The following is a 13,395-nucleotide window of genomic DNA, read 5'->3' on the forward strand; positions in this document are numbered from 1 at the left end:
TTTTACACTACTTGGTTAAACGAATTGTCACCTACTCCGTATTTTAGACAGAACGTTCGCAGAAACTGAATTGAGATTTAAGATGTCTGAATACCGCAAAGAATTCTTAAATTCAAAATTTATTTCGTCTTTGTTCACTATTTGTGAGCGCTTTTATTGGGGTTATTGTGTACATTACATAATGTGTACTTAGCTCCTTTAACAATCAACCTAAGCAACCAGGAGAGAAACGACTACAAAGTTTTTGACATTTGGGAAAACGACTTAAAATTTAGGGAAAATTATTGTTCATTTTAGTAACGCAAAGCAAGTACAAGCCCCAGAAAATTCGAAGAAACGATAGATTTGATTACTGGCTAGGTCGGGTTATGTAGCACCTTACTTTGAAACAGCTGATCACGAAAACTAGTTTTCTTAAATATTTTATAATAATTAAAGCTTGTTATCAGTGGACAAAAACCTTAATAACTAAGATAAAGCAGTTAGCATACGAAAAGATCAAATTATTTCAAAACAACAGGAGTTGATCTTTGAAGTAATCTTTTTAAATGTTGCAAATCACTGTACTTGATTTATTTGAATTATTAAAGAGTTAAAAGAAAGTCAACTCAAGCTGGTAATTTTTTAGAAAACGATTTTTGGACCCCCCACCCTCCAATCAATTTGTACATGCATCTCATAATTAAAACTAAGATTTAGTTGGTCATGTGGCTGCAGCAACATGGCCCCCTAGCCAATTCTAGCCGCGGTGCTCGGCCCCTAGCCTGTCCTAGCTACAGCGCTCGGCCCCCTAGACTGTCCTAGCTACAGCACTCGGTCCCCTAGCCTGTCCTAGCAACAGGTCTCTGCCCAGAAAGTGTCTTAACCTAACATAACTCCAAATTTATACTAATTTTGTTGATTTTTTTTTGGATAGGTTATGTGCAAAATTGAAAGGGGGGGCGTGGGAGGGGGGTCCGTTAATCGTTCTCTAGGACAGACACCTCAAACCGGTCATCAAATTATTATTAAATGTATATGAGTATCACGGTTACATAATATAATGCTATGTTGTAACCTCAATTTTTCTTATGTCAATGTTGTTGGAAAATATGAATGGGTAACGTTTCTAGGTCTTTTATAAATGATCCAATGAGAAAGTTTATTTTTAAGCCTGACTTAAATTAATTCCACAACATGTTTTTTTGATTAATTATTATTTTAGACTAGATGCAGCCGTAATGTCAGCCCTAAGACACAAAAACTTGACCTGTAAGCTGTTAGGCAGCTTCAATCACAGCAAATTCTACTTCTCCACCTCAAAATTTGTCTATACCACACAAAAAGAAGTTATTAAAATTGGTGGAGTATCTAAGGCCCTCAAAGTCCCCAAAAATCCTGAGCTAGTCCCTAAAAACTACCTGCCTAAAAATATCCCTACAGAAACTATAAGAGATTTAAAGTGGATGATGCAAAAAGATTCTCTAGGTCAAGATATTTTTCTCCTTGGGCGTCCTGGACCCCTCCGTAGATTGCTTACCCAACAGTACTTAGAACTAACAAAACGAGAGATGGAATATGTTGCCTTGTCTAGAGACACAACAGAGTCAGATTTAAAACAGAGAAGAGAAATTTTGTCTGGGACAGCTCACTACATGGACCAGGCAGCTGTTAGAGCTGCTCTTGAGGGTCGGGTTCTAGTTTTAGAAGGTATAGAGAAGGTAGAACGTAATGTTCTTCCTGTTCTAAATAATCTTCTGGAGAATCGAGAGATGCATTTAGAAGATGGAAGACTGTTAATTCCAGCTGCTAGGTATGACTCTCTATTAGCAGAGCATGGGGCTGAGGTTATGGAGAAGTGGAGACTTATGAGGGTTAGTGAAGACTTCAGAGTGATAGCCCTAGGATTACCAGTACCAAAGTACACTGGTAGTCCTCTGGACCCCCCTTTAAGATCAAGGTTTCAAGCTCGAAACATCCAACATCTCCCATATGCTCAACAGCTTGATGTCATCATCTCATTGGCACCAAATGTGGACAAGGAAGTATTGTCTAGACTTCTCTCCTTCAGTCATACGCTCCTAACTGAAGAAAGCTCTGGTCTGGGTCTGTTAGATTTTCCTATGGAGAACCTTGTGACTGGACTACCCATTTACAATAGTGTACCTGAACTTACTCCCCTTGACTTTATCTCGAGGTTCTATCCTTATAAATTGTTCCTTCCGTCAGATGGTCAAAAATCTGTAGAAGATACATTGCAAACATTTCATATCTCCTCTCAGGGAAACAAAATTAAGCGGCTCTCAATTGAATCAGTGTCACGCTCTTCTGAGAATCCCCATTCTGTAGAAGTAGAGATTAAGGTTGGAAATAAGGTGAGGAGTTTAACTGTTAACGGGGGAACAAGTGTAAATACCTCAAAGGACTTTGTAACTACTCCTTACCATTCATGGTTGATGGCTGATATACTGCTTTCTCACTCTACATCAGATATCTGCTTGGTAGGTCCTCGGGGTTGTGGGAAGAGTGCTTTAGTTCGAAATCTGGGAGATTTATTGGGATATAAGACTGAGACTATTCAACTCTATCAGGATATGACAGCCAGAGATCTTTTACAGCAGCGGACAACAACAGATACAGGAGACACTGTATGGCGGCTGTCCCCATTAGTTAATGCAGCTCTTAATGGCCAGTTGGCAGTTCTAGATGGACTTCACAGAGTACACAAAGGTAGTTTAGCAGTAATACAAAGATTAGTTCATGACAGAGAACTTCAGCTCTACGATGGAACCCGACTCTTGTCTGAAACAAGTTTTAACACATTGATGACGGAGCTGAATTTATCCAAAGAAGAGCTTGAGGGGAGAGGGATACGAATGGTACATCCTGCTTTTAGAATAATTGCACTGGCAGAACCACCCACAACAGGGACTGGAAAGGGTCAATGGTTGACTCCTGAAATTCTGTCAATGTTCCTCTACCACGACATGAGGTCCCTTAGTCAGACAGAAGAACTCCAGGTAATAACAGAGATGACCGGCACACCAGGAAGTATTCTTCCAGAAATTTTGCGTGTTACTCATGCGCTTCGTAATTCCGAGGATGCCGCACTGCGAAGTGTTGCAACTTCACTTTCTACAAGACAACTGCTTAGAGTTGGAAGACGACTTCAAAAGTTTCCTGACGAATCAGTGTACTCTGTTGTGAACAAGGCATGTCTAGCAAGGTTTCTACCTACTCTGGCCAAGGATACACTGGACAAGGTGCTGGAGAAGAACGGGATTAAACAAGTAAAGACCATAGAGGACAAGAATATACAGTGTGTTATACAAGATCAAGTACTTACAATAGGTAACTTCAGAATTTGCTTGATAAAAATCTCTGATTGCATGCCTACTTTTTAAGCTTGAAATATTGCAATTCAGGTACGACCTCTATTCCCTTGTTTAACCCAGAGACCCAGGGTAAGGTCCCTGAGACTCTATTCTATGATACTCCTCAGAACCTAGCTCTTATGGAGGCAATGCTACAGGATTTCATGCTGGGAGAACATTTACTACTTGTTGGAAACCAGGTTAGTAACAATATTTTTACAAATTCCTGCTTTATCTGTGCTGTACAAAATTCACAAGTTACCGCTTATTAAAACCGTGACAGAAGTTTTTTAATTATGAACAGGAAAATTAAGGTATCTCCCTCTAATATACATAGATAGCTGTTTAAACCTTAATTTTAATCTGTTCTTAAGGTAAAAACAAAACATATATAGTGATGTTAATTATTTGTTTTAAAAAAGAATTTTGAATGCTATTGTAGCATAATTTTTAACAATCTTATTTCTTCCGTAAAAATTCTTTTAAACACAATTTTTTTTTGTATTTAACATATTGCAAAAAGATGATGAAATATTTATTGTACAATGTACGTACACCCTGCTTTCTGGGCGGTCTGGGGGGCCCACAATGGGGTCTCTTGCAGATTTCAATTCCTTATGATTCCTTATGACATTGTACACTATGTACGGAATATTACCTCTTCTGTGTACTAAAAAATAAACTGTTGAATTAATCACCAAGCTATTATGGTTGAAGTTATACAGTATAATACCCTCTACCGTACACTGTATATGAATTAATTACTAAGCCATTAATTACAATATATACAGTATAATACCCTCTATAGTACAGTGTACAGTGTACAGTGTACAGTGTTCAGTGTACAGTGTACAGGGTGCAGGGAAGAGTCGAATTAATTACAAAGCTATTATGTACAATTAAAAAGCCATGATGTTCAATTTGTACAGTATGATAATACGGTACACTGTACTTTAGGGTGTAGGGAAGAATAAGCTGGTGGATAGATTACTAAATCTTCTTAACAAACCAAGAGAATATGTTCAACTGAACAGAGATACCACAGTTCAGGTTATATTTTTTTCTTATAATTTTGTTAAAATAAAATTATTTGTATAATTTTTTGTTATATTAACCACACACACGCGTGTCAAAACATTTAACTCTATTAACCCATCTAAAATCATTTTAAAAAATCAAAAAACTTGTCAAAAATATTATTCCAAAGCTACAAAATTTATTATTTTTATTCAAATCTATATTTGGTTCAAAAATTTAAATAACAATAATACTGATTTATATGGTTTACATTTCGACTTGATTTATGGTTTTTTTCTTAAAAAGCAGAGCAGTTCGGTTCTTTAAATTTTTATTTGAAAAGATCTAATTCTCCCAGTTCTTGATATTTATACTTTTTTAAATAGTAAAATTAATACAAATATTTACAAATATTTTTTTAGACCTTGACACTGCAACCGTCTGTGAGAGAGGGAGTTATAGTTTACGATGATAGTCCTTTGGTTCAGGTAGAAACTAAATAATAGTCCTTTGGTTCAGGTAGAAACTAAATAATAGTCCTTTGGTTCAGGTTGAAACTAAATAATAGTCCTATGGTTCAGATAGAATTAAATAATAGTCCTTTGGTTCAGGTAGAAACTAAATAATAGTCCTTTGGTTCAGGTAGAAATTAAATAATAGTTCTTTGGTTCAGGTAAAAGTTAAATAATAGTCCTTTGGTTCAGGTAGAGACTAAATAATTGTCCTTTGGTTCAGGTAAAAATTAAATAATAGTCCTATGGTTCAGATAGAAACTAAATAATAGTCCTTTGATTCAGGTAGAAACTAAATAATAGTTCTTTGGTTCAGGTAGAAATTAATCACTTTTTAAATGACATCTTTTTGGATTCTATGAAAATGTTCTCAATTTAAATTCTGCCAATTAATTAAAATATGCAAGATAAGAGGAATTGAGTTTTTGCCACAAATTCTGATTTTTTAATTTCTAATGTTGTCTTGGCAATTTTTCAATGGATTTTACGCTATTATACCTTCATCTGAGTAATTGGAAAAATATATAAATACCCATGAAATATGCGGGAACTGTTTTTAAGCGCTCAATATAATTCTCAAATAAAAACTAAATATCTGCAGCATAATTCCATTAACAATAAGTTAAGAATACGACGTTTTATAAATAATCAAATAATCTAAGTTTGAAATATCTATTGTTCACGCCATCATGCATTAGGTTAAAAAGATAAAGAGATTAGAAAATTTGAGTTTGTTGCAAAAATTCAATTCCTAACCTGAGTAATCCCATGGTACTAATGCAAGGAAAGTGATTTCAGAGGTGTACGCATGTTTTGTAATGCAGTGTACCGTCTTTGAGCGGAAAAGTAAACACAAGACGGATGTCGAACCCTGACAGTGACATGGAATCCATTTTTACAGAAATAATCTATGAAATATTTTGGTTCTGAGGAAACTATTATGTGAATCTTCAAAATTAAATGTTTTTATCCTCCTCGGATACTAGACGGACACTGATGCATCTATTCTTGTTTACTAATTCCGCCCAGAGAGAACTGGTTTCAATATGTACGCAGAGTAAAGGTCTCAAAACAGGTCTCAAAATAGGTCTTAAAATAGGTCTCAAAATAGGCCTCAAAATAGGCCTCAAAATGGGTCTCAAAATAGGTCTCAAAATAGGTCTCAAAATAGGTCTCAAAATAGGTCTCAAAATTGGTCTCAAAATAGGTCTCAAAATAGGCCTAAACAATTCTCTCAAAAAATTGCAATTTTGGAAATTAAGACACCATAAAGATATATTATTTAATTATTTTGCACAAATTTTGCAAGGTTATACATGGATTGTCCAATCCATTGCACGAGAAAATTTATTTTAAATATTATAGAAAAAAGCGCAACACAAGATAAGAAGAATAATTATTTGCAGGCTGCTAGGTCTGGTAATATCCTTGTAATTGATGAGGCTGATAAAGCTCCGACTAATGTGACCTGTATACTCAAGAGTCTAGCAGAGTCAGGGGAGATGGTCCTTTCAGGTTATATATTTTAGTATACTCAAGAGTCTAGCAGAGTCAGGGGAGATGGTCCTTTCAGGTTATATATTTTAGTATACTCAAGAGTAGCAGAGTCAGTGGAGATGGTCCTATCAGGTTATATATTAGTATACTCAAGAGTAGCAGAGTCAGGTTATATATTAGTATACTCAAGAGTAGCATAGTCAGGTTATATAATAGTATACTCAAGAATAGCAGAGTCAGGTTATATATTAGTATACTCAAGGGTAGCAGAGTCAGGGGAGATGGTTCAATCAGGTTATATATTAGTATATTCAAGAATAGCAGTGTCAGGTTATATATTAGTATACTCAAGAGTAGCATAGTGAGGTTATATATTAGTATACTCCAGAGTAGCATAGTCAGGTTATATATTAGTATACTCAAGAATAGCAGAGTCAGGTTATATATTAGTATACTCAAGGGTAGCAGAGTCAGGGGAGATGGTTCAATCAGGTTATATATTAGTATATTCAAGAATAGCAGTGTCAGGTTATATATTAATATACTCAAGAATACCAGAGTCAGGGGAGATTGAATTATTCATGAATGGCGGGCATTTGTTAAATGTCAAAATGATGTCAAGATTGCAGATAAATCGTTAATGGCTCAGGGGTATTCATTTTCAGAGTTTATTGGAGAAAAATAATTGACGTTAAATGGCAAGTTTTCCCCCTCTTCTTGTTTTTTTTTAACTCCAAAAACGTCCAATCCTGTACTTTCCGTAAATCAGCAAATACTTTCTTTTTAATTCTTACACACTTATAGAAGGGGGGGGGGACGATTTAAAAAATGTATTTCCTTGTTAACCCCTAAGGTATGTTTAGATGGACGAAGGATTGTTGGAGTTGATAGCAGTGAAACCGGAGAAAACATTATCCGGCTTCATCCAGATTTTAGGATGATTGTTCTAGCAAACAGGAACAGCACACTTATTTAAAAAAAAACTTTATCATAATGGTCATTTATGGCACTTTTTTCTCTTAAAGGGACTGTATGTGTATCTTCAAGTAACCCTCCATGCAAAGATGGCAATGCCTGATTTGCAACGGTACCCTTGAAACATTTATATGTTCAATAATCAGCGCGAATTAAAAAGATGCTTAAAAATGCCCGTTTTTCATAGAACCTATATCTTTTTCACACTCCATAAAGCTTTTTTAAAACTTTTTTTTAACATTACAAATAAATCTATAATTTTTATCTCTAAAAGTTGTTAGTTCGTCGTCGAAAAATACTAACAATCCACCACTAATTTACATTAAATATAGTGTAAACAATAAATATGTAACTTTTCTTATCCTCTCCTTTCCTTTTCCTTGAATTTCTATTTTTATATTTTTTTTAGAATTGGGGGGAAATATTCCCACAACCTCTACTTTTAGAGGTTTTTAAATATTTTCTCCTGAAACACTTTATTTTGTATGTTTTTGTTAAATTTCATAAATAAATAATTTTTTACTTATGTTTAAGAAAATTTAGTTTTTCTAGGTTTAAAAGTGTTAAATTCTAAAAATTTCTTTATGTTTTCCTGATGTAGAAATGTGCATGTAGAGAAACCCTGATTAATTAATATATCTGGTTTCAAAATTTTAAACATTGATATTTAATTCATACTTAATCAGACAAAGCTTTTAAAGGGACCTTTTTGATTTAGGCAATGTCGTCTTTGCATAGAAGGAACGCTTGTAGTCCTTTTACAGTCCTGTTGACAAAGTCTTTCGACGTTCATTTTATTCTGGTCATAGGCATATACATGCCACCCCCCACCCCCCCGCCTTGGATCAGTGAAATCTAGGGTTTCCCGAGGCCGAATTTAAAGAATTTGAGCAGAGGCTTAAATTTAAGCCGCGGCTCAAATATTGTTTGTTTCACTTAAAATTGTATTCTATTTTACAAGATTTAAGCCGGCGCTTAATTGAAACCGGTTTTTGGCAGATTTAAGCCGCAGCTCAAATTCATTAAATTCGGACACTGGATGGTTTTTAGGTACTGACCCCGTTGGACAAATTCCTGTATACACCCCTGATACTGATTAATTGAAACCCCATTACATGTGCTGTCTAGACCCGGTTTTCCATTCCTTGGGAATGATTTCTTTGGATCCCTTGGTGATCTATTCAGTTGTCACGCTATAGATAATCCTAGTATGGAGTCAGAACTGTCTATGCTGAAGCAGTATGGACCGGATGTTAATGAGGACATTATGCGCAGGTATCTATCTTAATACTGGATTTGAGTCTGTACCACAAACTTTAATCTTTTAATTTATATACTTACTTTGCAACCCTCCCTCCCTACCTACCTACCTACCAACCTACCTAACTACCTGCCTACCAATCCTACCTACCTACCTACCTACCTGCCTCCCTCCCTCCCTCCCTCCCTACCTACCTACCTACCTACCTACCTACCTACCTACCTACCTATCTATCTATCTATCTATGATATATCTATCTATCTATCTACCTACCTACCTACCTACCTACCTAGGCTTGTGAAAACGTTCTCTGAACTACGAAGTATGGCAGATGAAGGACAGATACAATATCCCTACTCTACTAGGGAGGTTGTAAACATTGTTAAACATATTCAGGTAGCTAGAGATACAATATACCTACAGTATACATTTAGCTATTTATTTATATCTATCTATCTATATATCTCTCTATGTATCTGTCTATCTATCTATTTATCTATCTAGTGTCTGTTGATGAGATATATCCAACTATCTATTGATCTACTGTGATATCCAATCAATCTATTCATCTAGCAACTTATTTACCATTCAAATCTATCCATCTATCAAATTATCTATCTATCTAGCAAATTATCTATCTATTTATCTACCTAATTATCTATCCATCTATCTAATTATCTATCCATCTATATAGATGTACCCTACCGACGGGCTGGCCCAGGTAGTGAGGAACGTGTTTGACTTTGACTCCTACTCCAAGGAGACCAGGGACACCCTCAAGGACGTCCTGCACAAGCACGGTATGTGAACAACAAGTTAGATGACATCCTCGTGTAAACATAGAAATTTTGTAATAGTTCAAATATTTTTTTTCTATTTTCAAAACACATAGTTCATGAAGTTTGAAGATCTTTAGAATTTTTGTTTTGATTTTTTTTAAGGAAATCAATTAAATTTTTCCCTAGAAATATTATAGATACTTGGCTGATGTATTTTCTCAAATACTCAGTGTTAAAAAATAATTTTGTCCTAAAATCCTAAGAAAATAGAATGATAAAATTTGTAAAAATTAGTTCGATTGAAATATATATTGACTTTTGAATTTTTTTCTATTGTACTGCACTGAACTGTGTTCTGTTTTGTTTGTAAACAAAGTTATTGTTGCAGGAATACCAATCGGTACAGACACTAGATCCATCAGACTAGCTAAGGTGATATTATTAATTAAATTCAGACTAACAAAATTGATATTATATAATTAAAATTATGCTAGCAAAGGTTTTTTTATTAGATTAAAGCCAGACTTTCAAAGGTGATATTATCTAATTAAAATCAGTCTAGCAATATTATTTAATTAAAATCCGACTAGCAAAGGTGATATTATCTAATTAAAATCAGACTAGCAATATTATTTAATTAAAATCAGACTAGCAAAGGTGATATTATTTAATTAAAATCAGACTAGCAAAGGTGATAATATCTAATTGAAATCAGACTAGCATAGGTGATAATACCTGATTAAAATCAGACTAGCAAAGGTGAAAATATCTAATTGAAATCCGACTAGCAAAGGTGCGAATATCTAATTAAAATCAGACTAGCAAAGGTGATAATACCTAATTAAAATCAGACTAGTGAAGGTGACAATATCTAATCAAAATCAGACTAGTTAAGGTGATATTATTTTTATGAAAATCAGACTAGCTATGGTGATATTATTTGATTAAAATCAGGCTAGCAAAGGTGATATTATTTCATTAAATAAGACTAGCAAAGTGATATCATTTAATTAAAATCAGACTAGCAAATGTGATATTAATTGATTCAGACGTACAAGCAAAGGTTATATTTTTTAATTTTGATCAGATTAGAAAAGGTGATATTATTTAATTAAAATCAGACTAGCCGATGGTGATCTTATTTCATTAAAATCAGACTAGCAAAGATGATATTATTTGAATAAAATCTGACTTGCAAAGGTGATAATATTTGATTAAAATCAAGTTAGGGGATATTACTTATTCAAGATCAGACTGGCAATGGTGATTTTATATATTTAAAATCAGACTAGCAACGGTTATATAAATTGATTAAAATTAGACTAAGAAAAGTAATCTGATTTGATTAAAATCAGTCTAGCAAAGAAGACCTTTTTTATTAAAATCTGACTAGCAAAGGCGATATTTTTAAATTTAAATCAGAATAGAAAAAATTATATTTTAGAATTAAAATCAGCCTAGCAAAGTTGATATTTTCTATTTAAACTATTTTTAGCAATAGCAGGCGTGTATATTTTCCCAAATAATCATTACCCCCCCCCCCCCTCCCGGCATTTTATTTAATTTTTTAAGTTTTATTCGCTGAATTCGGGAAAAATGATGTTGAAAAATTAATAATTTTTGGGTATAAAGTATAAAAAGTATGAAAAAGAATGAAAAAACTTGATTTTTCATGTCAAATATTTCATTTTCTTGAACACGAAAGTGACAGCAAGTATTAAAATATATTTCTGTAATCAAACTAGCCTTGAACATGAAAGTGACAGCAAGTATTATAATATATTTCTGTAATCAGACTAGTCTTGAACACGAAAGTGACAGCAAGTATTAAAATATATTTATGTAATCAGACTAGTCTTGAACACGAAAGCCTAATCTCTAGTTTTAGTAAATCTTAATACAATTTAATATTTAGGAGATTCCACTTCCACCCAAGGTAGTGTCCGGTACTTGGTCTCAAGGAAGAGGAAACAGAAGACAATTCAGGAGAATATCAAATAGAACCGGTTTATTTGTTTTTAATTGGACTGTACGCGTAAATATAAGTAACCCTTTATGTAAAGATGTCAATGCCCGATTCACAACGGCACCCTTGAAACCTTTTGTTCAATAATGTTGTGGAAGATATTTGTGGTTTCTAGGTTCGAAACTGTTTGATTGTAATAATTCCTGTATGTCTCCCTGCAGTAGAAATGCGGAAGTCACATTAGTAGTGAAACCACAATTAAAGATAATCAGATTTTCAAAATTATAAACATTGATATCTATTTCATACTTGATCAGAAAAGCTGTTAAGGGTTCGGTTGTGAATCGGACATGTGCCGCTTTTTAATTGAAGGATTACTTAAAAATAAGTTTACAGCCTTTTTCATCTTTAATCATTTTTCCTTCATTTTGTTTTCTACAATTCTACCCTTCTACGAAATACTCATTTAAACTATTGTTTCGTATTCTTCAAATTTTACCAAGATTATGATTAAAAAAAAAATTAAAGGAAAGAAAAAAGTTTACATTAAGTTACAATGCAGTATACGCTCCTGTTATAACAGATTACTTTAAAAGGAACCAATTTATCGCTTGAATTTCTAATCCATATATCTTTGCAACCAGATTCAACATTATAATTTAAATTAATTAGAAAATCTATTATTCTTAAAATAAATCATAAGATTTTTCCAATTTTAATTATTTTCAGGGTGACTCATAACTTTGTCGACAATTCCTTCTCAGTACCCCTTATTTTTTTAAGAAAATAAACACACGTAGATAGTTTTAATTGTGTTTATACTTTATGCTGCAGTACACCGACTTTGTTTGATATTCTAGTATCTGTAGATTACCCATAGAGCAGAGTGGAATAAGTATGGGATCAACACAGCTGGTTAATCGGTCATCATCTGTATTAGATCGTGTAGAAGCTAGGTACAGTGCATGTTGGGCAATTGAGTTCGTTCGTATTTAAAAACTTTTAAGGTTTTTGGGACGAAAAAAAACTAACCAAAAAACTATTATTGATTTGTTTGTTTTTTAGTCTGTGCAAAATATCTTCTCTGAAAGAAAGGCAAATGTTCAGTAAAAAAAGTTTTAAAAATTTGAAAAACTTCTAAAATTTTGTGGAACCTTTTCTGAGTCCAAAAATAGTGTACAGGTTACAATGTACATAATTGATATTTTTTTAAAAATCTTTAAACATATTTTAACAGAGGAGTTGGATTTTCTGAACTTCAGTCTTATTTCTCCCTTCCCTTTCATGATTCAGCAGTGGTGGGAGATGTAGCTGTCTTCAGGTATCATTATTATTGTTGTTGTAATTATTATGATTATTAATAGTATCATCATTATTATTATTATAATTATTATTATTATTATTATTTTATTTTTTATTTTTTTTTTAAATAAAGAAATTAGTTTTTGCCATAAACTAAAATTTTTCAATCCAATCTAACAGAATATATAGTCTACAACGCTAAAATACCACAAGCTCAAAACCAAATAATCAGAACTCGGAAAAACCTCACAATGTTGTACGCTGAACAGTTTGGGACTTGAGGCATTTTTTCTCATGTTTTGCAATAAGTATTGTTTTAAATATGAGTGAATAAAAAAATCCATTTCGTATTTTAAAATAAAAACATTATATCATCACCACCAAACATCACTTCTCTTTAAACTTTCGGGTTGCAAAGATATAAGGATATGAAAATTAGAAAAAAAACTTTTTCTAGTATTAATTTTATTTCTAGGGATGAGCATAACCGTCCTCTTTATGATACAATAAATGTGATCACAGCTAATCCAGTTTTCCTCTACTCCATGAAGGAATATTCTTACATCTCTTTAACTTTCATTTGATACGTAGTATCATTTGATACTTAATTATCTTAATTTAAAAGCACAAATCTAAGTGGTTTTTTTATAGTTACTGATCAAAAAAGTAAATTACTTGTGGTTATAATAAACAACTAACAATAGAAGATGGATTACTTAAATTTTTCAAAAAT

General features: G+C 33.2%; 1 protein-coding gene across 1 annotated transcript in view; it reads left to right on the top strand.

Moving 5' to 3' along the window:
• Nucleotides 1-455: 455 nt before the first annotated feature.
• The window catches only part of LOC111705043 (von Willebrand factor A domain-containing protein 8), a 32,162-nt gene continuing 19,222 nt past the window's right edge, over nucleotides 456-13,395 (top strand). Inside the window, exons 1-15 of the mRNA XM_023477470.1 lie at nucleotides 456-535; nucleotides 1,205-3,330; nucleotides 3,405-3,553; nucleotides 4,311-4,403; nucleotides 4,793-4,858; nucleotides 6,289-6,397; nucleotides 7,243-7,336; nucleotides 8,483-8,629; nucleotides 8,909-9,011; nucleotides 9,310-9,415; nucleotides 9,783-9,826; nucleotides 11,310-11,380; nucleotides 12,230-12,316; nucleotides 12,598-12,681; nucleotides 13,138-13,213. Coding sequence (XP_023333238.1) covers nucleotides 1,221-3,330; nucleotides 3,405-3,553; nucleotides 4,311-4,403; nucleotides 4,793-4,858; nucleotides 6,289-6,397; nucleotides 7,243-7,336; nucleotides 8,483-8,629; nucleotides 8,909-9,011; nucleotides 9,310-9,415; nucleotides 9,783-9,826; nucleotides 11,310-11,380; nucleotides 12,230-12,316; nucleotides 12,598-12,681; nucleotides 13,138-13,213 — 3,339 coding nt within the window. The 5' untranslated portion in view covers nucleotides 456-535; nucleotides 1,205-1,220. The remainder of the gene's footprint in view (nucleotides 536-1,204; nucleotides 3,331-3,404; nucleotides 3,554-4,310; nucleotides 4,404-4,792; nucleotides 4,859-6,288; nucleotides 6,398-7,242; nucleotides 7,337-8,482; nucleotides 8,630-8,908; nucleotides 9,012-9,309; nucleotides 9,416-9,782; nucleotides 9,827-11,309; nucleotides 11,381-12,229; nucleotides 12,317-12,597; nucleotides 12,682-13,137; nucleotides 13,214-13,395) is intronic.

The sequence above is a fragment of the Eurytemora carolleeae genome, unplaced genomic scaffold, assembly GCF_000591075.1.
Source record: "Eurytemora carolleeae unplaced genomic scaffold, Eaff_2.0 scaffold18, whole genome shotgun sequence".
Lineage (NCBI taxonomy): Eukaryota > Metazoa > Arthropoda > Copepoda > Calanoida > Temoridae > Eurytemora > Eurytemora carolleeae.